The 27,235-nt window shown below is 45.9% G+C and overlaps 1 protein-coding gene across 1 annotated transcript in view; it reads right to left on the reverse strand.

Annotated features, from left to right (window-relative positions):
• BLOC1S6 (biogenesis of lysosomal organelles complex 1 subunit 6) overlaps nucleotides 1–27,235 on the reverse strand; it is a 176,292-nt gene that overhangs the window by 101,833 nt on the left and 47,224 nt on the right. The window contains exon 2 of the mRNA XM_078684771.1: nucleotides 4,258–4,402. Coding sequence (XP_078540897.1) covers nucleotides 4,258–4,402 — 145 coding nt within the window. The remainder of the gene's footprint in view (nucleotides 1–4,257; nucleotides 4,403–27,235) is intronic.

The raw sequence follows: 27,235 nt of genomic DNA on the forward strand, positions 1-27,235 counted from the left end.
AAAAGTACACAAACGAAAGCCGTGATGCAGAATTCAAGGAGAAACTTACAAGTCAGACTTCTCCTTCAACAAGTTCTGATGAACGCCCAAGTTGTAAATGTGCTTTAAAATGTATCATTTGAAGTATCTCTTAAAGCAGTTAAGCTAAAAATACGCTTGAAATGCGTCTGAAGTGCCTCTTGGAGCGCCTTTCAGAATAATACTCGTTTGTTTTCAGAAATCAGGTGCAAAGTAGCGCTGCTTTCCTCTTCTTAAGTCAAGCAACATCAACTTCATACAAATTGCGATACTCTTCTCCTGAAGATAGTCGCTTGGTAAATTCAATAAAAGTCGATGAATAATCCAATTTTATTCGAAATCAAGTATATACTTGAACAATCCTTTGATGGATTAATTAGTAGAGTGCACCGCAAGGAAGTTTACAATCCATAAATTGAAACCATTATCCAAAACTTTAAAAATGGATAAAAATATAATTAAACTTCCAAAATACAGATCTGTAGATGTTCCAATGTTAAAAAATCATCCCAAACGTCGCCAATATGTAGTAAGGGTTCTTCTTAAATAAGAAACAAGGAGATCCAAGCTGAAGTGAAGAAGTCTTTATTTGGAGCATCCACCTTCTTTAAGATCAGCAGAGCAACTGATCATAACTGATCATACAAGATGTATCATAACAAACACTTTTTAAAGGTACACAGAGCACGTAGAGAACATAGCACAGAAAACATTCTAAAAGGAATGAACCATGAGAATTCCTGGTGGAATTCTCAGATGAAGAAACATTCTAATATAAATACCATACTACACAGTTCGGGCTGGACTGTTCCCATGAGGCACAGGGTCAGACTGATTTGCATATGGCCATGTCTGAACTGGGGTGGCGGAGTGAGCTAAAGAACGGTGATGGATTAAACCCGGATCAGTTGACTGGGGGTGAGTGTTTGTATTGTCAACGCTCCGTCCATCACCACCTTTGGTATTTCATCCTGCAACATAGTGTACATTTTCGTCACGATGACTCGTGAGGAGGGTGCAGTAAAAAGCGAACCATAAAGTTTTGAGAGTGGGTGACACCCTTGGGAATCAGGGAACAAGGACTTTATAAACGCTTCATTCTCACCATTGTTTCGCTTTTGGTTCTGGATTATCTGGCAGGGGGTGAAGAGTGAGTATGATTTAGGTTTACCAGCCAAGGACGCCAACCTATGGCAGGTATAATCCATGTCAGCTTGCGGTGAGACCTACAAATGCTGTAGTCTATCTCAAGCGGGCAGCCACGGAGGCTTCTGTGCGATATGAGGGAAATCTTTTGTTCAGCTTGATACTAATAACAGAAGTAGCGGGCTTGTGCTATCCAATAACAGAGTTCCATATTTGGGGGCATGAAACCATCCCTCAAATTTGGCAGCATTAGAGTCTCCAATCTAATGCAATTTTGATTCCTAACCCAGATGAATGTCAGAAGAGTTGTCCTGATCCGATTAAAAGAAAGGACATCTTTAAGGGGATCGGAACATTGAAGAACAGACATAAGAGCTGTGTCAGAAACATCATTTTAAGAACTGCAATTCTCCCGAATAGAGACATTGATAAAGCCTGCCACCTGAAGTTGTCTCTGCAGTTTTAAGCAAGGCTGGTCCATAAATCTCTCTACTTGCCATTGAGGAGTCTTGATGTATTTCTATGCCCAGATATCAAACAGCCTTTGTTCTACATATAAGTGGATATTCAAAGGAGGACTTGGCTGTAATCTTAGTCTGGGTAATCCGAACAAATGTATTCCAAATAATCTCTAGTACAGATACTCAACTGAATCTGATGAATTCACTAATTGAATGAATGAATTAAATAACTTTATAGTGAGTGCAATACCCGAAAGTGTCTTAGCCCTGTAAGGGTCAAAAAACAAGAAACCTTCTGCCTGAGGACAAACCTCTGGTGTGGCTCAATAACCTATTGAGAAAACAACCAGGTATTCAACTGTTTTCTGAATTGCAGCATGATGGGGAGACGTTCACAAAGGCGAGACTCCTACATCCACCTTTTCCCCTCGATGTTGTACTCTTGACCTATCCTCCACCCCATCCTTGTATCTTCTTTTGCTGGCTAGATCCTATTTACATTCACTTCCTCCCTCCTTTCTCTGTCTTTCCCTTTGTCCCCTCGTCCAAGGTGAGAAATATCCATTGTGACAGGAGCTCACTTTCTTTTACTGTGAGCCATGTAGGATACCCTGCTGTTCATTCATGCATGGGGAGATGTTGACTTCACACTAATGGCTACTTTAATTGCCCATGTAAATTACTGTTATCCTGAAAATGGACAACGGGGCTGAGAGAATGAGCTGAAGATTTAAAAACAAAAGATAAACAAAGCAGTTTGCTTGTTGTTGAAAACTGAGGGCAATGTTCCTAGGAACTGGATAACTGACCAGCAGCCCCTGCCCCAGGTACCTGACTGGATGGGTGTGGTGATGTATCAAATAGATAGTTTGTAGGTCATGGGATGCAGCGATGTCAAGAATGCTACATTCCATGTATGTCAGTTAACCCTGTGCCCCTGCTGCATGGACATTTCTTTACATGCTGAATAAACTACTCAAACTGAGACTTGAGTGTGAACCTACTTCAATATTGGGATCTTGACAAGTTTGATACAGCAGTTGCTCAATTGGCCAAGTACTTTCCTAAAACAAAAAATATAGTAGTACATATGTTTTTCACAAAAGTGCAAAACTCCAATGAAAGCATTGATACTTATGTCAAAGCATTGAAAATGTAGGCGCACAATGCTAATTTGAGAATTTGACGTCAGAACTAATTAGAGATCAACTGGTGGTGAGGTGTATTTCAAAGAAGATACAGGAGCGGTTATTAACTTGTAAAAGTCCTTCCTTAGATACAGCTATAGACATAGCTAAAAATATTGAAGGATCATGCGAAGAGGCAAATCTCGTACAGGAATCTTATAAGAAGGCGACAGTTTTAGGAGCTGAGTTTTAAATGTGTCCGAAAATAGAAGATCCAGAGGGTCGGTTAGGCCAAACATGTTTTTGCTCCAATCACAAAAAATAAATTTGTTTCAGATGCGGTTCCCTAGAGTCAACAATGCAAACATTGTGGAGAAATTGGCCATTTGTTTCAGAATTTGTAGAGGAGGAAAGAACAGTATTGTTCGTTGCATACTCTTTGAGGAGTACACGGACAATGAGGAGGACAGACAGGAGGAATGCAAAGAGTTAGTTTGGGGGTGAGATGTGAAGGAGAAGGAGCTGAAGGAGGAAAACAAATTGCTGACCCCGAAATTGAGGTTAGGATTGAGGGAAAGGTGATTAATGGTCCTTGGGGCATAGGAGAAGGCAAGCTGGAGGTACCTTTACACATGAAGAACGATTCAATAAGCAAGAGCAAGAATTACGAGTGCTACTGGATTGGAAGAACTTGGGAACGAAGGAGGCCAATACAATCAACAGAGAAGATTAGTCATTGGTACAGGTGAAAAGTGGAGTCTGCAAAGTCTATAAAAAAAAACAGTTATGATCACAGAAAGAAAGAAAAGGTGTTCGACTTAATACATCAAATTATACACCAAACAGGTTAGCCTATTTATAATTTGCTAAAAAGAACTATGAACTGGGAGAAAGTCTGGGCTCCAATGGAACAGAGATGATGTAGCAATCATGGTGGGTACAGCTTCTATGGGAGGTACCACATTTCAAGTTTTTATGTGCACAGTGACCACGGATTAATGTGCAATAAGTAAACACTGGTTGTCGTTTCTCATATACTAAGTGCAAATAGAAAGAGGCAAATAAAAGTGCTAAGTGACAAACTTCCCAGCGTTCCCTTTTTATACCATACAGCAATTATTTTCTACACAGCAGACCTAAAAAATTAAAATGTCAATGGCACGGCCCCAACTGGGTCTGTATATAGTCATCTGTTAACTTGACAAATCATGTTTAATTAGTCAAATGTATATTTATTTTAAATAAAAGTGCACATTTTTGATTATATTACCACCTCAGACGCCAGGATTTAAACTCATACCCTGCATTCACTGACCTCATTTTATCCATATTTTTAATCTGGGGTGCTCATTTGAGAAGTCACAGAGATCTTAACTGTGGTCGATGCTTACCACTAATTTACAGCGTAAAAAGGAACTCATGTACATCTCTCAGAAAATCAAAACTATTCAAATTCGGATTCTTCCGATGTACTTCAGAAAAACCAATATTTTAGGAATACATACGTGAGTTCTTGCAAGGCTGATTTTGATCGCTGAAGATCAGGTAAATAATGAGATATCAGTCCTTCGGTTAATTGCTCCACTGCTTTCTTATCAATCGCAGTCAAATCTTCCAACACTCCTTCATCTGGGGATGCCTCACTGGAAACTGGGCAACAAAACAAAAGGAAGCTATAAATATTGATTCTCTTGCACAACATGCAGTTCTACACAAGCAATCCGAATCTTTCTAGGTTACACTAGTGCATTCATTTTTGATTATTCTGAATTGTATACCAAGTCAGAGCCTTCATTTGCTGCTTTTATATACAGTTACTTCAGAATAGCCACTCTGTTGCTAAAAGACAGCATTTGGTATAAGTATTTCACCAAGCCATTTCGAAAAACTTCATTGGTACGAAACAGTGTAATAAACCCCAGACAGACGAAGAAGGTTCAAGTTTAGCAGTTTTATGGATAGATTAAACATTTTTACAAAATGTTAACAGTACCCAAAATCAATAGGATAAAACCACATCATGTAAAATTATCAGTATCAATCATACTTTTTTGTGTATTTACCGATACATTTCAATCCCGCAAGTTTGCGCAACCTGGTCCTGTTACAGAAAGTGAAAAGTAGTTCACCACACGTGTGCAACAACGTTAAAACAAACAATTTTAAAAAAAAGTATAACCGTGATAAATGGAAAGGCAACTAAATTGATTAGTGGGGATACCTGAGACTGATTAACCGATCTTTACCCGGCACTAGCGAGCGCAGAAATGTTTGGCAGATCACTTGTGCCAAGCCAAGCAATATGGCTACAGTTGCAAGCAGTAGCCAATAGCCCAAGCCAGCTCATGGTATAGCTTTTTTGGGAACCGTTGTATTTTACCAACCTTCCTATATATTGTATAACACATCTTGATGCAATGGAGAGTTGGATGCCATGCACACTTGTAAACTGACATCTGCTTAATGGACACATTAATACTGTTTGGAATGTTATCCCATAGTAGATGGATCTATGCATACATATGCAGAAGAAGATTGGAAAAGAAAGGATATAATAATAATAACAATAGAAGACAAAAGTAGGACTGAGCACGTACCTGGGATATCAGTCTTTGAGACGGATGTAGGAGCTAAGACTGTTAATCCCCACCCCCCAACCGCTTCTTCTTCCAAAAGGTTTCCTAGGTGGAGAATGAGGGAATTATCGACCTATCAAATCTTGAATATTATCAATATCCTGAATTTCTATCAATTTACGGGAGACTCATTTGTTTATGTATGGATTCCAGCTCTTTTCCAATTATTAATAGTATTATTTACAAATCACTCAAAGAATGTTAAGGTGCCAGTTTCTTTAATGCTTGACGAGTGTCCCCTTTGATGAAGTAGTCCTCATTGACACCCATGGATCCGGCAACCTATTAACCCACTGCTGTTACTCCTTTTCTAACTACAATATTTAACAAGTGTTGGCAATGGCAATAGATTTGGTGTTGGTTTTCCACCTTTTGGTTTTGTCAATGCTTTTTTGTCATAGTTTTTGGAAACCTTTATCGTTGGGGAAGCTGCTGGGCCCTTTCCAATGAAAATCAACAAAGTAATTGCTAAAATCAAATACATTTTTGGGTTGAAAAAGCATATATTGCCATACATGTCCCTGGCACTGAACAGAACTACTTTGTGTGTGGCTGTATCCTTTTAAATGCAGAATGGCGCCACTAAGCGAGGTAATGCTAGCCAATGGCTGAAGTGGTCTGTCCCACTGCCTTGTGCTGTAATGGGCAGAAGAAATATAAAACAAGCATTTACAATGCAATGGTTTTGCCTTTGTTAAAGTTAGAGCTATTGGCATTGCTCTTGACATTTTTATTTATGTTTTTTTCTAACATAAATAAATGGCATTGTCATTTACAATGCCAATAGCTTAATCTCTCGCAAATGCCACACACAAACACCGACAGAGAGCCCCCCCACACACACACAGAGCCCCCCCACACACACACCCACACAGAGCCCCCCACACACAGAGAGCCTCACACACACACAGCCACACAGAGCCCCCCTCACACAGAGCCCCCCCACACACCCACACAGAGCCCCCCCACACACTGCAAGCCCTCCCCACACACTGCGAGCCCCACACACACACTGCGAGACCCCCCACACACACTGGGGATCAACATGAAAATAGGGCAATGACTGAGTTAGACCAAGAAGCAGGGGGTCAGTGTATTCTGCACTCCTCAATACGTTGAATAATAGTGGGGCTCACCAATCTATTGTCTTTGAATAAGTCAATAGGGACCCCATTTAGGCCCAGCACTTTGATACCTCCCTTCAGGGTAATTTTGGGGAATCACTACTATTTATGCTTCCTGGCATACACCCACACAGAGCCCCCCTCACAGAGCCCCCCCACACACACCCACACAGAGCCCCCCACACACACCCACACAGAGCCCCCCCCACACACTGCGAGCCCCCCCACACACCGCGAGACCCCCCCACACACTGCGAGACCCCCCCACACACACTGGAAATCAACATGAAAATAGGGCAATGACTGAGTTAGACCAAGAAGCAGGGGGTCAGTGTATTCTGCACTCCTCAATACGTTGAATAATAGTGGGGCTCACCAATCTATTGTCTTTGAATAAGTCAATAGGGACCCCATTTAGGCCCAGCACTTTAATACCTCCCTTTAGGGTAATTTTGGGGAATCACTACTATTTATGCTTCCTGGCATATCTATTAAAGTGGCGATGTTGTATTGCTTATAAAAAAGTGCCACACATTGATGCCGTGGGGTCATTGGGTCCATACACCTATCGGTCTCTTCAATCGGTGAATTTACAATTTTCCCAAAAAATTGACAGTATTTTATTTTATTGAAGGGAACGGGTGTGTTTGCTTAAAGGGCTTTCGTGACATCAAAGCTAGGATTAGAATTGATACCAAGAGCTAGACATTACCAGCCTGTATCAGCTTTACACAAAACAGAAGTTAACTTTTTTACAATGGGCTTTATTTGAAAAGTGCCCCGCCCATAGACCGCCCTTTTCCCCCGTAGTCAGAGCAGTTGTGCCTGCTTTCCTGCGACTGTTGTCGTTCTTCAGAGCAGTCGAATGGAAGCTCCATAAATCGTACTTTTAATACGCTGTACAATAAGTCTCAAAACGTGAATTCTGGATCAGGCCATCTAAACGTATAAAGCGTGAAAGTACACGTCTCCCACCGGAAACCGGATGCTTCCCTTGAATGGGGAGCGAGTTCCAGATGCGCAAAGAAGGTGCCATGACTCTCATCTGTCCTACAATAAAGTACACTATGACCCCACTAGCCACACCTAGCCAGCGTCATGGAAACCAAGGTTCATTCATAAAACTCCGCTCACAGGAATTTCCTCCCCTTGCCTGACCCCAGGCTGCTGTCAAGTCAGCTTTGCTCAAGGTGACAAAAAGAGAAAGAAATGGAATGTGAATTATGTAGCAATCTTGCACATAGTGCGTTAAAGTGAAAGTAAAAGCTCCCATTTTTTGTAAAGGCAAAACCTAAAAATGGGAGGGGAGTAAAAGAAAGGAGGGTATGTTTGTACAATAAAAACAGACAACATGTGGACGCGAGTGTTTAACACGCTTTTCTTTGCAGCCAGGGCAAAGGGAGAGTGCTGCAGTCAGCTCCTGCGCCCCTCTGAAGGTCGGCGCCCTGGGCATGGGCCCAGCTCGCCCACGCTAAAGGCTAGTCCTCCCAGTACTTAGGTGATGGGGGACGTCCTCTCTCTTTTCCTCGTCCTGTAGTGGGAGGGTAGACCCCTCATCCGCCCCAGCCTGAGCTGGGAGGGGTGCCGCTTCCCACCCCCTCATCCCCGTGTGCGTGCAGCGGTGAGTCACTCAGGTGTCTGCAGTGGCGCCCCAGGTACAGAAGCTCATTGTGCAACCAAATGGCTGCCATGAAACGCACCATAAATCGCCAGCATCGGCCCCTGAAGGCGATTTACATGGATGTGTTCCACGAAATGAAATTGAAATCACTCCGGGGCTATCTTCGCTGTAGTGGGGGGGGGGGGGGGGGGTGTCAAACAGAAGGGTCGATGCATGTGTACTGAGGGCGGGGGGAGTGTGAAAGGGTTCCTCTGGCACATTTTGCACGTCTTCATACGCCGTTACCCACAAGTCTCCACTTCCGTCCGGTACCCGCGCCACCCTGGGCTTCATCAGTCGAATGATATTAACGTGTCTCAGCGGATTCTTCATTTACACACATTACTTTTTCACTTTATTTCCAACCAGGGCACAATTTAATTAAAATGTTTTTGTTTAAACAACGAACACGATTTGGTGCAAAAACACAGGGTATTTGTGCACAATGAAGAGATTGTTTTTCAAATGGGGTTGGATATGTACGTCTTCACATAAGGAATATTTACCGAATGCACACGTGGGTCTTTTATGCAGCAAAACATTCACCAATCCCTTGGTCATGGCATATCGGCCAAGCTGGCTATTGTAAATGGTGTCTTAGATAACCGGAGCAGACCTGGGATAGAGACAGACTCCACCTTGCATGGTACTGGCTTGCCAGAGTCAGTTTGTTCAGGGAGTTTGTGCTCCATTCCTTCAATCTGCACCCAGAGGTTTGCGACATTGAATGCCTGTTCAGATGTCCGCATTCAGGAATCACAAACATCTTCCAGTTACACTTATAAACTTGCGCCACTCGCAGCTTTCCTTGGGTAATCCCGAAAAGTCCACACATTCTATTTTTGCAAAAATATACACTTACTGTATTCTAACGTGAAGAAAATGATAGCAGGTACAGGTACATTTGGCACATTTCCCCCAAAGTCAGCAGCAGCTGGTGGAGCGGGCATCAGCGGTCCGGTGTGCACTGACGAGAAGACCAGCCAGCACTTCTCCTCCGGGGCTCCATGCGTTCCCGGGCGGGGGCGGGACTTCCGGCCGGCCGCGCCAGGATTGGCCAGCCGGCCAACCACTTCCGAAATGACGGCGGCTGCAATGAGGGCGGGTGCCGTCAATGCCGGACCAGATTCGGGGGCGTTCCCGAGAACAGGCTTTCGGCTGACGTCACCAAAAGGGAAAAATTCTCGGGAACGCCCCCGAATCTGGTCCGAGATTGACGGACAGAGCCTTCTCCCAATGGCTAGCCTCCATTTATGGAGCTAGCCAATGGGAGGAGGGGGCGGATACCCGACCCCACAGAGAAATTACATTAGATTTTGATAGCGCATGCGTACTTCGTACGCATTGCCAAGCAAAGCCTAACAAGCATTTACAATGCAATGGTTTCGCCTTTGGAAAAGTTAGAGCTATTGGCATTGCTCATGACATTTTTTTTTTTTTTACTTATAAATAAATGGCATTGTTATTTACATTGCCAACAGCCCACACAGCCCTCACAGCCCACACAGCTCTCACAGCCCACACAGCTCTCACAGCCCACACAGCTCTCACAGCCCACACAGCTCTCACAGCCCACACTATGCTGCTGTCTCTAAGAGAAGCACTTCCCAAATTCAAAACAGATCTCAGTTTCAGAGATTCATTCCCCAAATCCAACTACAGACATGTGCTTTCCCAAAAACGATCGATATAGGCCCAGATCTCTGTACTGGGGTGAACGTAACATTGTTCTGCATTCTGTCCACCAACTGTTTTTGCATTTGTCAACCCAATTCCAGAGGCTGTGATTTACTTCTTGCTACTTGTTCCAGCGCTCCTTTCTTGGTCAGCACTAGGGCTGGTCCTCTCTCTGTAGCTCACTACTTCCCCGGTCCAGCTCCAGCACTCCTTCCTTGTCCTCTCAGTGCCCTTTACACCCAGCTTCATTTGCCATCATCCCTTTGCTTCTCAGAACCGCACATTCCCATCCCCGTACCAATTTCTTACTACTCATGATTAACACTACTCCCAATTAGTTTCGGTGCAATTTCATTGACCCACCTTCAACCATTCCTCAATCTGTGTCCCAGTATGTGAACTTCTGTCCTCCCTATTCGGACTTCCAGTACTCTTTACTGTATACCTCTCTAACACCCCTTGTCCTATTTTAAAACCTCAACCTAATATCCAGTAGTAACGTTCTCACTCTACTTTTAGCTAGATGGCCCGAGTACCACCTTCGATTTCTACACGTTCCTTCTCATCAATATATTATTCTCGGCTTTCTAATGAAACTCGTCTTGGTTTCTATACAGCTCTTTCCCCTTCGTAGCGTTCTCCTCGCCTTTATTAGGACGGGTCTCCTGCATAAATTATCTCCCATTTCAGTTTCCTACTTTGTTTGACCTCAGTACCACGACACACCCCTAACCTGCCACCAACAGTGGTCTCTCCTTTGCCTCACTCAGACTCTCTCCGGCCACAAGCTCCAAAGTCAGCCATAACAGCACCTTTATAAAGTCAACAACCTGACCAAGATCAGGCAGACGAACAACACATCCAGAGAATTTATAAATGACAAAAGTGTGGTAGAAGCCCGACTCAGCGCAACCCCCATGTCCTCTCCAAATACACTCTCCAATCCAAAGTACCTCTCCCTTTTCGCTCTGGCCTCCTGCACCTCCCGGACCCGGATGCGCTCCTGCATCTCCTGCAAGGGAGGAAACCACTCACGCTCCTCTGCTTGCAGTTCCTGGAGCTGAAGCGGGCTCGGCCATAGTACTTCAGGCCGCACCCCTGATACATCCCCATGATGCCCATACAACCGCGCTTTGAAGCGCGGACCCGTTCTCCATGGGCACTCCGGATCCTCAGGGGGTACTCCACCGAGACCATGGCGCCGTGGCAGAGCGTGGTACCCGGCAGCACCTGACGGTAAGAGTGCTGGAAAATTGCGAAGGCACCGGCTGAAGGACGCGAGCGCAGCCATTTTGAAAAGGGCGGAAGTAGCAACACCGCCATGCTACTGTGGGAAAAGGACGCCTGTTCCCATCTCGGTCCCATCAATGCTAAAGCGGCCATCTGAAAGTGGGCGGAAGTAAGAGTGAGGGGTGTTGCAGAGGTGACGTCACATTTTTCACGTGTGGCAGAGAGAGCCGCCATTTTGAAAGGTTACAGAAATGCTGCGCATATGTCGCTACTTAAATGGCCTCAAAAGGACGGGAAATATCACGCTCCTTCGATGCAGGACCGATGTAGTTTTACGGGTTAGATATTTTAAGTTGTAAAACCCCATCTCCAATGTTAGCTTCTTTTTTTCCTGCTTTTGGGTAGTGCGCAGCACCGATAGTCAGCGACACGGACAGCGGGAGGGGGCGGGGAGGCACACGGAGGGGGGCGGGAATGGACAGCGCATCTGAAATCACTTTCAGTGAAAGGGGAGGGAACGGGAAAAAACGAAACTCCGCCCAGGGAAAAAATCGCGGGAACGCCCCCGAATCTGGTCCGGCCTTGACGGACAGATCCGGCACCCAATGGCTAGCCTCCATTTATGGAGCTAACCAATGGGAGCCGGGTGACGGTCCCGAAGTCCTTATTGTAAACAAAGGATTTCGCCTGCGCCGAAAAGCTGCGCAGAGCGCAGCCTTCGGCAGGCGAAACCCAAAAATGACTCAATAATACACCAACAGATGAAGAGGGATGGCTGAAATCCCTTATACATAAATATTTTATGCATATAACTTTTGTGAAAACAAATAATCTTGGCTAACATCAGGCATATAAATCGTGAAAAAACAGATATCTAGTTATCAGGGGGCAAAACTTTAGGAGTGATGAGATTTTCCTCTGTTGGGGGGCGGGGGGGGAGCGGGGGGGTCGGGAGAAAAAGGAAATGTGGATGCAAAGAATTTTGTGGATTGATCACAATTACCTGTCTACGATATAAAGACTGCCATAGCTCTCTTGATTTAAGCCGCCCGACCTTCGGGTTGTGGGCTGAATGGCTGTGTGCTACATTGTAATGGCGGGGGTGCTATGCATGCCAATGTTTGGATTGTAGATCTTTCTAGATGTATACTGCACTATTCTGCAATAAAAATATATTTAAAAAAAAAAAAGTGAGATTTTCCTTTGCCCAAGGCATTGAAGACTATGGCGGAGTGTGCAGAGTTTTACTCCACGAAGTCCTAGAAAAACTCAGCCGCACTCAGCGAAGCTCCGCCAGTGGCCGAGTCTGTTAAGACACGCTGCTCGCACTGATTTTTAGCGCAGAACGGCACTACCCGTTGTGCCAGAGGGCACTGCTACTTTCTAGCGCTCAAGTAGACATTCTAATAATTACGGATTTCTCAACACGAGCCGCCGCGACCTGCCTCCCACACCCGCTATGAGAAGTATCACCAGGAGGAGGTCTAAGGTGTGATTTGTTTTCCCACGTGTGCTTGAGAGAAAAAGCTCTGCATCACTTCGTGGAGTTTTTCGGAACTCCGAACCGAGCGCTGAGTGGGCAAAACTTTGCAAACTCGGCCGGCGGAGCAGAATTCTTCACCCACCACTAGAAATAATAGGCCGAAGGAAGGTTGTGCTTTTGGTCTTAAATGGTATTTTGGCTAACTTCAATATCATAGATTATGGCATACTAATGAACTGTTTGCAGTATGTTTATTATGTCTGTTCTTCTGCTCTGACTCAATTTCGCTCAGGCCAAAAAAAAGATTACTTTGTTGCACATTTGAGAGAAGTTGTTGGAAATTGCAGCTAGAGCAAAGGTATGTTTTTGGCGTTGCTTGATCTCCTGGCTGCATTTAATACCATAAAGTCTAGCATTTGGATTCATTATCTGCAGTATGGTGGAAGTGCCTGTTCTTCAGCTCTTTCTTTTCTTACCAAAAGGATCTTCGAAGTGGTTGTATGTGTTGTTTTGTCTTCAGTGGTGGAATCTTAGTGCGGAGTATGCAGGATCTCTGCTATCCATTGTGCTATTTAATGTCTATACGAAGGTCTTATTTGATCTGTTTCATTTTTACTGTTTCACTTTTAGGCTAATAAAAACCAGTTAGTGCTCTCTTTGACCAGCGAGGCAGAAAGTGATGCAGACACCCTTCCTAATGTGGTGCCTACTATCTTAATATGAATACAAAATTATCAGCTTGCCCTAAAATCTGCTGAAACTGAGCTTTTGATTGTTGGCTCCAAGCATCTGATTCAGACATTGAGCATCAACTATATGCTTAGTTGAGAAGCTTAAAACACTAGACAGTGAGATGTAATTTTCATATGTGAGCTGTGGATGAGTAGAGACCTAGTCAATCTAAAATAGCTGCCCATGCTCCTTGGTGATTTTTTAGATCAATGTGCAAGGAGTGGTTGCATTCTTCCTACTTTAAGGATGCTACTGTAGGAGGGAACATTTTGGATGATGCTATTGAATGCATGGATAAGAAAGATCGTCTCACGCTGCTGAAGAATCAACCAAAGAAAATTTGCAACGGCACATATTTGTGTCCAAATACTCTACAAGTTCAAAGAAAATCAAGAAAATCATCAACAGATGGGAAATTCTTCAGAATGAAATAGATTTTAATTACATTTTCAAAGACAAACCACTGCACGCTTACAGCAGATCTAAATATTTTAAAGAATTGTTGATGATCAAGCCACAGGAAGAAAGTATGGACTTTCACAGTACCACGCAATGTTACAATTGTGTACAGTATCACAATGTAATAACTGGCAATAAGATTCAACATCCATCAACAGGAGAAACCATTTTGTTGAAACACAATTCAGACAGCACCAGGAACCCTGGACCTCCGCCCCGCCAACGCTACGACCCAGCAGCACTCCACGCACTCAACCCAGGCTGCAACAACAACTGCAAGCTAGCATCACCAGCCGACACCCATGGACCCTTCAGCTGTCACCGCTGCCGGCACACCTGCAGCACCGCCAAGAACACGGATCCAGCACAACCCGCCCACAAGAACACAACCGAACCGAAGACCCTGCAATGCATCCTCCTCAACGTCCGATCCCTCCACAAACACGCCACAGAAATCTGGGACCTCCTCGACAGCACAACCCCAGGCGTAGCATTCTTTACCGAAACCTGGACCAACACCACCTCAGGACCGGACATCGCCATCGCCATCCCCCAAGGATACAAGATCTCCAGGAAGGACCGCCCCATCCACCCAGGAGGAGGATTCGCCATCGTCCACAAGTCCAGCCTCCGCCTGAGCACACTCCCTGACGAGTCCACAGAACTGATGGAACACCTTCACTTCAAGATACTGGCCAGCCCCACCGCCGCCCTCCGAGGAACCCTCATCTACCGACCTCCTGGACCCCGCGGACCCTTCGCCAACTCCATTACGGACATTATCTCCCCGCAGGCCATCGCATCCACCAACTACACCCTGCTGGGAGACCTTTACTTCCACCTCGACAATCAACTGGACCCCAACACCACATCCCTCCTGGACAACCTCCACAACATTGGACTCCGCCAGATCGTGACCGAGCCCACGCACTCAGCAGGTCACACCCTCGACCCCCTCTTCACTACAGGAAACTCCATCACCTTCAGCCACACCACCGAACTCCCATGGACCGACCATTGTTGCGTCCACTTCACCTTCAGAACACCCACCATCCACAGACACCAGCACCTGCTTCCACAAAGAAACTGGACCAAAATCACCGATGACCAGCTCACCTCCTCACTCAACAACTCCACCCCAACCATCGCGGAAAACGACGACCCCAACACCGCAGCCCGAACCCTGCATAGATGGATCTCGGACAGCACCAACACCATAGCCCCCCTCAAGAAAACAACAATACCCGTGCCAAGAAAGCCAGATGGTTTACCACCGAACTTCGAGAGTCCAGGCGCACATGCCGCCGCCTCGAAAAGGCCTGGAGAAACACCAAATCCACAGAAGCCCACAACAACTTCAGAGCCGCCACCAACGCCCACCATCAACTCATCAGAGAAACGAGGAAAAAAGCGATTGAAGACAGAATCTCCACCCACGCACACAACAGCAAGGAACTCTTCAGCATCATCAAGGAGTTCGCCCAACCCACCAGCGAGTCTACCGACATCCCTCCCTCACAAGACCTCTGCGACAAACTCAGCATCTTTTTCCACCACAAAATCAAGAGCATCTACGACAACTTCGACGAAGACAACCAACACACTGAACCCTCACCAACCACCCCCGACACCCGGAAACCAGCGATTGATGACTGGACAGCCCTCACCACCGAAGACACACTGAAGACAATGAAGTCAATCCACTCAGGGGCCCCCACGGACCCCTGCCCCCACCACATCTTCAACAGAGCCGCCAACACCATCGCACCCATGCTCCGCCAAACCATCAACCGCTCCCTGGCGACCGCCTCATTCCCCGACGACTGGAAACACACCTAGGTCAACCCCCTCCTAAAGAAACCCTCAGCGGACCCCACCGACCTCAAAAACTACAGACCCATCTCCCTGCTCCCGTTCCCAGCGAAAGTCATCGAGAAAGCCATCAACAGCCAACTCGCCACATTCATTGAAGAACACAACATCCTCGACTCCTCCCAATCGGCTTCAGAAAAAACCACAGTACGGAAACCGCCCTCCTCGCCGCAACAGACGACATCCGCACCTTACTGGACAAAGGAGAAACAGTAGCCCTCATCCTCCTCGACCTATCAGCGGCGTTCGACACAGTCTCCCACCGCACCCTAATACGCAGACTCTACGATGCAGGAATCCACGACAAGGCCCTCGACTGGATCTGCTCCTTCCTCTCCAGCAGGACGCAGCGGGTCAGACTCCCCCCTTTCCTCTCGGACCCCACACCTATCACCTGCGGAGTCCCCCAGGGCTCCTCCCTCAGCCCAACGCTCTTCAACGTCTACATGGCTCCACTTGCCCCCATCGTCAGAACCTACGGACTCAACATCGTGTCATATGCAGACGACACCCAGCTCATCCTCTCCCTATCCAACGAGCCCAACACCGCCAGACGCAACTTTCGAGAAGGCATGGAAGCTGTCGCCAAATGGATGAAAAACAGCTGCCTACAACTAAACACCAACAAAACAGAAGTACTCATCATGGGCCCAAACCCCGACGCCTGGAGTGACACCTGGTGGCCCACCGCCCTCGGAAACCCGCCAACTCCCACAGACCACGCACGCAACCTGGGAATCATCCTGGACTCCGAGCTCAAAATGGACCGCCAGATCAACTCTGTCTCATCTTCCTGCTTCCACACCCTCCGCCTCCTTCGTAAGACCTTCAAATGGATCCCCCTCGAACACCGAAAGACAGTCACTCACGCCCTGGTCACCAGCAGACTCGACTACGGCAACGCACTCTACGCCGGAATAAACAAAAACCTCATCCGCAAGCTACAGAACATCCAGAACGCCGCCGCAAGACTGGTCCTCAACCTGCCAAAACACTGCCACATCTCCCAGCACCTGCGCACACTCCACTGGCTCCCCGTCGAGGCGAGAATCACCTTTAAGATGCTCACCCACGCACACAAGGCCCTCCACGGCACCGGACCAGCATACCTGAACAGCCGACTCAAATTCCACGCACCCCAAAAGACCCTACGATCAGCCCAGCTTTCCTACGCTGTGGTCCCCCGCACCAGAAAGACCAGATCGGGAGGCCGCTCCTTCTCCTTCTTCGCGGCCAAAGCATGGAACGCCCTTCCGCTCCACCTCAGACAGACAACATCGCTCCCCATCTTCGCAAGAAACCTCAAAACCTGGCTCTTCGACAGACCCCCTCCTTGATGGAATGGAACCTGCACCCCCCCAAAACCCCCCCACCCCTAGCGCCTTGAGACCCTTACGGGTGAGTAGTCGCGCTTTAACAAACTCCTGATTGATTGATTGACTGTAATTCCCAAAATCTGGTGTCAACATTAAGTGACCCTGTGGACTACTTTAAGTCGGAAAAACAGAAAGAAAGATCTAATTGCGTATTTCTAAGCACAAAATCACTATTAAAACAATTAACAAAACCAGTAGTCTAACCGTACACTGGGCAGAAGCCCGACACTCTATTGCCCAAATGAAGTTTCAGGTGATTTAGAGAGTAATAACATCCCCAGGCAAAGATCTTACGAGACCTTTGCTTCAGAGAGAGATTTATTGGATTAAGAGGTTAAATAAACAAGATCCCAAAGGGATTAAACGAAAAAGTAGATATGGGCTGTTTTTGACAAACTGTTTTTTGCATTGTGATTTACAACTTTTTTGACATGTTTGTGACTGGTCATACCAGTTATTACACATGGATCATAAAGCGAACTGGTGCCGACCATTGCATTTGAGCATTTGATTTCGAACCCATAACTGAAATCTTGATATATATATGTAGGTGTGGCACAAATTACGATTTTTTTGCCCTGCGCATTGTACATTCCTGATTGGAGTTTATATCTTTGTTACTTATAGATTTAAGCCCCTGAAAAAGGGCCTGCAAGGCCCGAAATGCATTGGGCAGAAATGTTGAACTAGAACCCTCTTGCATCGTTAGGATTAAAAGAAAAATCGTTGTCTTCTCCAGAGTACCCACAGTACAAGCCTGGGTGAAAGATAAGTCAGAGAGGCTCCTAGTAGAAGAAAGGTACATGCGGAATGTCAGGACTGATGAGAAGTTAGAAGACGATTTGATGACATGGCTGAGATGTTGCGGGAAATCCTGAGAAGTCTGAAATAAGCAAACACAAGGAGATGATCGCCCGAGTGCTGAAACTTTTCAGACACTCACCCCCCGTCACAGATCTGGGTTGAATCCATCATCGTACTTTAGCTCACTTCACCACCCCAGTTCAGACCCAGCTATATGCAAATCAGCCTTAACCCTGTGCCTTGTGGGAACAGTCCAGCCTGAACTGCCAAGCCATTTCTTCCCTGGACCGGAAACAAGCATCCTGGGTCCGGTTTCGGGATAACAGCCCTCATCAGCCAGGCTAGGTTGAATCTAGTGGCAAGACGTGGCTTGGCAATTCGGGCTGAACTGTTGCCATGAGGCACAGGGTCAAGACTGATTTGCATATAACAGAAGCCACATGAATGGTGTATCTGCTCTATACTCTCTGCATGCTACTAGGCCATCTCATTCTCTACAAGAGTTTAACATGATTAGATGCAGCTACTGAGATCCCTTTCAAAGACCACTGCGCATCTGATTTTTGTTAACCACAATTCATCTTCATGTTTTATCGTCATTCAGTGTCGCATTCCTAGTAACTGCAACCATGTTAACGCAGACTCTGTGCATCTAAACTTTGAACGCCTTCCACTCAAAACACACACTACCCATAGAACCGTCATTCTCCCTGAAATAATCACGTCTCTCACAGTACCGCTAATGGCCACATCTTGCTACATCAACGCTTGCTGGCACCATGACATACATTTGATTGGTTTGCTCCAGAGCACAGTGAGCCCCAGCACGCTGTGATTGGAAGGGGCTCTGGACAGATATTAGTAATTTAACACTTCCCATAGTACAAAATGGCGCCCCCACTTGCCAAGTTCAATGCATTCTCCAAATTCTGCTGTGTTTTTCTCACAAGCTGTCACTTCCAGAGTGTGGGACAGATCTACTAAATTAAACTGCTACCTCAATACAGATGACCTCTGGCTACCCCCAAAGCCTCAAAAGGTCACAGCCAAACTAAATTCTCATGCATTCCACAAGTCATTGCCACAACCCCTTGGCAAAAATCTGGTATACAACAGTTTTCCTCAAGTTAGATCAACCAGTATGAGAAGATAACGGGATTTACTCAAAGAATAGCAGCTGTCTGTCACCACTGTATAGCCAACAGAGGGATGGGATGAGCAACAGAGTACCTGTCCGGTGAAGGCCAACTCAGTTACCAGGAAGTCCTCCTCAGACACGCAGGCCCCCAGTTTCAAGGAGTAGTTCGCTCTTCAACTCCACCCCCATCCTTAGTCGCAGTCAACAGTCCCCCGCCTACCCCAAGGAAACAAGTAGGAGCACAACTATTCCACAAAGAGGAGGGGGAGGAAAGACGGTTGCCCTACTCCAGACTATTAGTTGAGAGAAGAGTCTCTTCCTGACACGCAGACACCCAGTGCCCAGCAACACACACACTCTTTTGTTGAGGCACTCCTGAAGAGTTACCAGTGTTAGCTCTGCCGACACAAGGAAAGGAGGGAGGCCATGGTGAGGAAACATGCTCATTACCACTCGCTTTACTAACAATCATTGGGAAAGCCAATACGTCCGACTTTAATGCGCTAACATATTCAAACACAGGCATTTGCCAATGTTTACAGATTACTTCTACCATGCCTTTGTGCAACCAGTCTATTTATGTGCCTCCTATCTCTGGGTCCTGTGTTTTATTCCCCAGACTTGCAGAACTTCTGCTTTTTATTCCCTAAGCTTGTAGTGCTAGTTCTATGCATCACACAAGGTTCTGAAATTAAAATTAAGACAATCAGAGACAGGACAATACAGATTGCCCTGAGACTGGGCACATCCCTCACACCTACAGGTGATGTGTGGAAAGAAGATGGGTAACTGATGAGAGAAAGTTATTCGATTGAGGATGCTGGAGAAGACTGACTTTTGATCTTGTTTTAAAAGTGTAGCTCGAAGGATTGTCGCAATATGATGGGTTGCTGGAACTATGATTAAGGAGTATTAAGATGTTATGTATGTGTGGGTAGTGTGCATGGAGGAAAGAGTTCTCACCAGTGTGCATGATGGGCTCTTCAGGAATAGGTGTGTCAAGTGAAGTGTAAGAGGAGAGCAGTTCCTGGGAGGGGAGTGCTTCTGGGAGAAAGAGATGGAGAATAGGACTGACATGCGTTGTTGCATCTCATGCAAGATAATTCAGCTTCAATTCGATTTCAAGCACTTCATTTTCAGGAGTGAGTGAGGAATGTCTTTTTGCTCTGGTCAGTAGTAAGTGGCTGTTATGAAGTATGTAGAGAACTATACCTCATCCGAATCATGCAAAACAGTAATTAAGGCCAGTGCTGAGTCAGTCTGTTTGTTATTGGTTTTATGGGTGGACTAAACACAGCGATTGATTAACAGAGGGGGGCTGTATGGAAGGATGGTAGTGGATACCTGGGAGGCATTTTATATTTTCACTTCTGCACTATTTCAGATCCCTATTATTGTTTTATGTTTGTATTGTCTTTCCCCTTCCTATTGCTCCACCCCAAGTGTTGGTCTGCGCAGGGGTGTTGCAGAAAGCCCAATGATGAAGAATGCCACAATTCGTGGGTGAGGGCAGTTTTAAACAAGCATCCGCATAGCCAATGGGTCTCACTTTTGGGACCTTATACATGTATAACTATGCAGCACATTATGAAGAGCTATAAAATTGCTGCATACAGTGTACCCTTTATAAGCAGTAGCCACATGCAAATGGTCTGATTTAGGAAGGTCATTATTTGAATGTGGAGTTGCACACTCTGTGTCAGTGTCGGCTTTAGGGAGGTTCGACCGGTGCAGGTACACCTGGTGCTTTCCTGTGTTTAAAAATAACACAGGTTTAAAATGCACATGTCCTCATTTGTCCAGCAGTTTCTAGGCAACAATAAAAATGTCAAAATAACTCTAATGAGTAATGTTATTGCGGGGGAGGGATCGGAGTTTAATCTGTTAGTAGTTTCCACTGACGCAGAGAGTTAGCATGCCTGCTGCAAATAAAGTGTACCATGAAAATGACCGAACTGTATTATATGTGTATCGCTCAGAAGGTTACTTTTTTTGTAACAGAGATCCTTTTGTTCCTTCCATTTTATAAGTTACAACCTGAATACAGCAAAATAAGCTATGAAATGTCAAAGAGCTGTAAGTAAACTGCTTGCTATAGCTAGACTCTTGCCCTAGAGGGCTATATAAAAAAATTAAAGCAAACCGTGAATAAATAAACTCAAGTTACGCAAAACTATATGGTACAGTACAGCGCCTGCTTGTTCGGTGACACTATGGGAGCAGGCACTTAAAGACAATAGAATAATCTACAGAGGGAAGGCAGAAACCAGATGGTACTATCTGACTTACCGCAACTCAAGTTGTCAGAACGCGACTCTGAACGACTCTGAACGGCCGTGTTGCTGCTGTACCACTGCCGCTGGAAAAACAAGCTACCGGCCCCGGCTCCAGCTCATTGGCCGGCTCGCTGTCCACCTTAGCCGCGGGCTGCCGTGAGAAGCTGTGGTGCCGAGGGAGCCGTTGAAGTTTCGTCGTATGCTCGGTGAACCCCCCCCCCCGTCTGGTCCACTCTGCTCATTCTCACCCGTGCTGCGTTGTGCTGAGCTCGACTCCACGCCTCATGTTCCGTGACTGAGCCGAGCTGAGCACAGCTGGGTCGCGGACCGCGAACCACGGAGGAGGAGCGGCGGCGGAGCAGTGTGCTCGAGCGAGTAAGTGGGTGGTGCAGTATCATCGCAGAACAACGACGGAGCCACGGAAAACAGCCCATAGTAACGGAGAACAGTGTGCGCCCAGCTGATCTAGCCCTAGCTGCACCCGCTTCACTCCCCCCCCCCCCCCCGCCGAGAGGCCCTATACGGTGAGGCAAGGAGCCGGTACAGGAGTCAATTGGGGCAGGCAGTCGCGGCTAGCGGGTTTGAGGTGACCTGCCAGCAGACAGAAGCCGACAGAAGCAGAAGTAGACAGTAGACTGCGGCAGGAGCTGTGCTGTGCTGAGGGTGCTCGGCCGGTACATCATAAGCACCGGGGCAGAGGCGTCAGAGGCAGCCTGGAAGGAAAGTGTGCGAGCCCCGCAACGTGTGCAGTAACAGCAGACGTTCGAGCAAAGGATCAAAGGAGGTGAGGCTTACGTCATCCCCTAGGCCTGAGCGAGAAGGCCAAGTGCGAGAGGGGTAGCATTGTGGCACGAGCGCTGCAGCCGATAGAGGCAGCAGCAAAGTAAGAGCCCAGGGGAATTGGCAAGGCAGACTCGACTAGGTCCGGTCAACCCAGTTGCATCCCCTGAGTGCTCGGCTCGGTCCTTCGTCCTTCGCCCCCCGTGTGCTATTGCCATCTCGCCTGGAGGGGGGGGGGGGGGACGGTAAATAACCCCACACAAACTTAACCAATCTCGACTTCAAGAACCTGTCTGAACGCAAAGAGTGAAAATCCAATAAACAAAAAAAAAAAAAGACATAAATAATCTAACACATTCACAATCAGATTTATTTAAATAACCATAAAAAAACCCCCACAGAATGAGATCCGGAACAAAGCGGCAAACTACGCCCAGCAAAAAGCAAAAAAAAAAACAACCTGAAACTCATGCGATCCCCCAAAGATGACTATTTCTTCAAATGAAGGCAAGCCCCTGGTTCAGGGAGAAAGGGAGGGGTTGTACACAGGAAAGTTGGTGGCATTACCTGAGAATCCCGGTTCAGTGACGGGCAAACAATGGCAGCAAAAAATGGACAAATTCCCGGTCCGGCGATTTTTGCTGCAACAGTGGAGGCGCAAAATCTCCCGAGCCCAATACGGCCAGATACAATCAAACCGTCACTCCCCCCAGGGGTTCTTAATAAAGAAATAAAGCAAATGGACCTACATCCACACGAGAGTTCCGTAAACTTACCAAGCACAAAGGGTCAGACAGCGAAAATCAACATCATGAATCTGCCCTGTTCCCATGATCCACTGGGCCAGGGACAGACTAATTTGCATATAGCCAGGTTCTGAGCTGGGATGGGGCAGTGAGCTAAATAACGGTGATGGATCAAGCCCTGATCTTTGGACTGGGTAAGAGTGGTCTGCTTAATTCAGACACTCTGTTCATCACCACCCCCTTTTCTGAATCGTTTTTGGCCACTATAGGTGTGGCAGGGTATACTCAGACATGAGTCCCTTGCTCACTGCTCCATCAGGATTCAAGCAAGCCGGGCCGACGAGGCTGAAATGCCAGAAACCGGTCCCCGGTAGCTTGTCTCCTTTCTGGTGAAGAATTGGCTTGGTAGTTTGGTCTGCCCTGTTCCCATGATGCACTGGGCCAGGGACAGACTAATTTGCATATAGCCAGGTTCTGAGCTGGGATGAGGCAGTGAGCTAAATACCGGTGATGGATCAAGCCCTGATCTTTGGACTGGGTAAGAGTGGTCTGCTTAATTCAGACACTCTGTTCATCACCACCCCCTTTTCTGAATCGTTTTTGGCCACTATAGGTGTGGCAGGGTATACTCAGACATGAGTCCCTTGCTCACTGCTCCATCAGGATTCAAGCAAGCCGGGCCGACGAGGCTGAAATGCCAGAAACCGGTCCCCGGTAGCTTGTCTCCTTTCTGGTGAAGAATTGGCTTGGTAGTTTGGTCTGCCCTGTTCCCATGATGCACTGGGCCAGGGACAGACTAATTTGCATATAGCCAGGTTCTGAGCTGGGATGGGGCAGTGAGCTAAATAACGGTGATGGATCAAGCCCTGATCTTTGGACTGGGTAAGAGTGGTCTGCTTAATTCAGACACTCTGTTCATCACCACCCCCTTTTCTGAACAGCTAGAGAACGATCAAAACTCTGGCACAAGGAAGAAACACTCGCGGAACCAATTAATCTATGCTCTTGGAACGTGCACGGCTTTAGCAGCATGGAGCAGGACCACGAAACGCAAATATTCTTTGATGATATGGACATAATACTCCTACAAGAAACCTGGAACTTGACTCAACTAGGTATCCCAGGTTTCACGGACCATCATATACTCGCAGAGAGGCATTCAAAACATGGGCACCCACGAGGAGGTCTAACAATCCTCGTTTCTCAAAAATATAACTGGGATCAAGAAGTACTGGACGTTGGGCTAAACTGGATCCAAGCAATAAAAATTACAACACAGCCCCAGAACCAATTGCTACTTCTAAATATTTACATACATCCAGACCGTAAAGCAAAAAAGGAAACATTGGAAACATTGCTCAAACTTATTTAAACCTTACAAAAAACCAACAAACTAAGCTCAATGATAATCTCAGGAGACTTTAATTCTGATCTACTCAGTACTGACAGGGGTAGATCGAATAGGGAAAAAAGCGCAGCATTCGGGGCCAAACAAACCGAATGGGGAACATAACCTCAATGGGCTTAACAATTTTAAACAGCAAGAAAAATGGCCACTCTCAGCCGTGCCCTACCTATATGAGCGGCAATGTTAAATCGACTCTAGATTTCACAATTTCGTAAGTGTGAGTCTGATAAAATCAATAGTGGAATACAGAATAGCTTGGCGCTTGGAAAGTGATCATTTCCCTCAAATCATTAGGATGGTTATCGCAGTTCCAAGAGCAGAGAGAACATGCTCACTACAGCAATACCCAGAAAAATTTAATCTGCGGAAAATAAAATGGAGGGGTGGAGAAACACAGAAAATTATGACCACAGCCAGCAACTTTATGTTAAATCTGGGGAGCCTTGAAAACGGAGACCCTATAAACAATTGGGAAAATTTACTGGAGGAACTTAAGGCAAAACACTCAGTCGAGGGCGATTAGAGAACGAAAAGGAAAGCCAGCGCCATGGTTTAATGCGGAATTTAAACTAGAAAAAAGAAAATTGGCCAGTTCACAAAGATCTGCCGCAAAGGGACACCCCAAAATACCACAGAGCTTAGAAGTATGAGAAAGATAGATCGGAAAAAATTATGGACAGCAAAAGCCCAACACAAAGAATGGGTCTGGGTAAAACTACTGATCTCAAGTAAAAAAGCATCCTCCAGAGAGTTCTGGACAATCATCAACGAACTAAACTCAGGAGCGGCATTGCAACAGGACCCCGGAATCAGCAATAAGGAATGGGGGATACATCTGAAGAACCTTTATTTAACAAAGGAACCTCAAAGAACAGAAATAAAACAACAAGGGTCACCAACGGAGACCAAGGTTGACAGTTCAAGACTGCACGACAGCTCAATCCTTGAAACAAACCTCAATCAACAAGAAGTTTTGATCACCCGGCCCCAAATAAAAAGGCTAATCCAAAAATTAAAATCAGAGGGTGCACCGGGACCGAATGGTCTCCCAACAGCAGTCTACAAAACAAACAGACTTCTGGGCCGAACATTTAGCAGCATTATTTAATCACATCTTGAAAAATGGAATCCTTCCGGCCACATGGAGAGTAAACATCATCCACCCAATCCATAAGAAAGGGGACCGTAAAAACCAAGGAAATTATCGACTAATCTCCTTCATAGACGTCGAAGCCAAGCTATATGCATTGTGCCTATTGGAAGAGTTGCAGGACTGGGTAACATACACCAACATAATCCCTAGGTTTCAAATTGGTTTTAGACGGGGGATGGGGCCAACCACAAACTTGATCACCTTGGGCCTGCTAATGGAAAATGCACAAAAAAGAAAACAACAACTATTCGGCTGCTTCGTCAACATAAAATCAGCTTTCGACCACGTAAGCAGGCCTAGGCTTTGGAGTAAGTTAAGACAGTGGGGGATGCCGGACAATTTAATAAACGCAATAACCAGCCTATACAGTGAAACTTGGGCTAAGGTTAAACAAGGGAACAGTACCAGACTCACACACAAAATTGAGACACAGGACGGTTTTAAACAAGGTTGCGTCCTTGCCCCCAGTCTTTTTAATTTATATCTTGCTGACATCGGACGCAACTTAGATGCAACGGAATATCACACACCGAAACTTGGCAATGTTCTTGTGCCTATTATGCAGTATGCCGATGATCTAGTTTTACTAAGCAAAACCCCAGTTGGACTGCAACGCTTAGTAAACATGCTAGCCTCATATTTATCCCAAGAAAACCTGGAATTGAACAAAGATAAAACAAAAGTGCTCCGAATTGTGGAGGGGAAGAAATTAAGATACAGATGGTTAATTAACAACTCAGTTCTCTAAGAGCAGGCCTCATACAAATATTTGGGGATGACCATTGAGCGGGGCAATACAAAAAAAAGGCATATACAGGTATTAAGAGGGAAGGCGCAATCATTAATTTACGCATATAGGCAACTGCAAAAAACAGTGGGAGGCCCAAATCATATGCACTTACTCAAAGTAATGGCTGCCCAAATTATACCAACTTTGTCATACGGACTAATTGCATGGCTCGGAGGGGAATCAACGATTCTAAACAACTTACAAAATAAAATATACAAAGTTGTGTTCGGGTTGCCATACATATCCGCGCCAGCACAAGTTCGCTTAGAATTTGGCTTGCAGAACCAAGAAATCAGGTTGATGTTGACATATGTAAAATTCTGTCATAAGCTCCGATTCGCCCCAAGTGAGTCAATGGACAATCTTTGCTGGGAGGAATTAAACTTTCAGGAAGTCGAGCCCAATACCACCCAATGGGGAAAATTTCTCAGCACAAGTTTGACAACATTGGGCCTACATGAAGTGTGGAAAAAAAATATCGACCATAAGCAGTTCTGCAAAGTAGCAAACGGATCAGCAAAGAGGATTTCCTTGCTTAAAGACAAAAGAACCCTATCTAAACAGAGACACGCTTGGACAGTAGTTAATTCATACACTACCCAAAAACCACAAGACTATCTAGCTCTACACTACTGCCAACATCTAAAAAAAGACTTGACAGCGTACCGAATGGGCATGCACCATTCAAAAGATCTAAGGCCTTCTTAGAAACAACAACTCGAAAGTGCTAATTGTAGACTATGCGGATACAAGAAGGAAACAGTGACACACTTGCTATGTGTATGCCCAGCCTTGCAGGCTTTAAGTAGAAGATATTTACGGGCAATCTTCAATACACTGAAGATCCGCACCTGCAAGCAGGCGGTGATATGCTGGCTGAGCGGTGTTTCGCCTATTCTCTCATGCCGGGGAGTTAAATTTATGGCAAAGGTAACAAAGCTGCTACATGAAAGGGATCAGTACAAGGCACCTGCCGCCACGAACTAACAGTAGTCCAGGAAACGAGTACTAGGTGATAGAAAGGTCATTGAGTGAAAGACTTGTCATGGACAGACTCAGTATGTTTTAACTCAAGATACATGATTATTGAGAGGACATTTTTTGGGATAGACTATTCTGATCTTTCTTCTTTTTTAAAT

This window comes from Lissotriton helveticus, chromosome 3_2 (genome assembly GCF_964261635.1).
Source record: "Lissotriton helveticus chromosome 3_2, aLisHel1.1, whole genome shotgun sequence".
Lineage (NCBI taxonomy): Eukaryota > Metazoa > Chordata > Amphibia > Caudata > Salamandridae > Lissotriton > Lissotriton helveticus.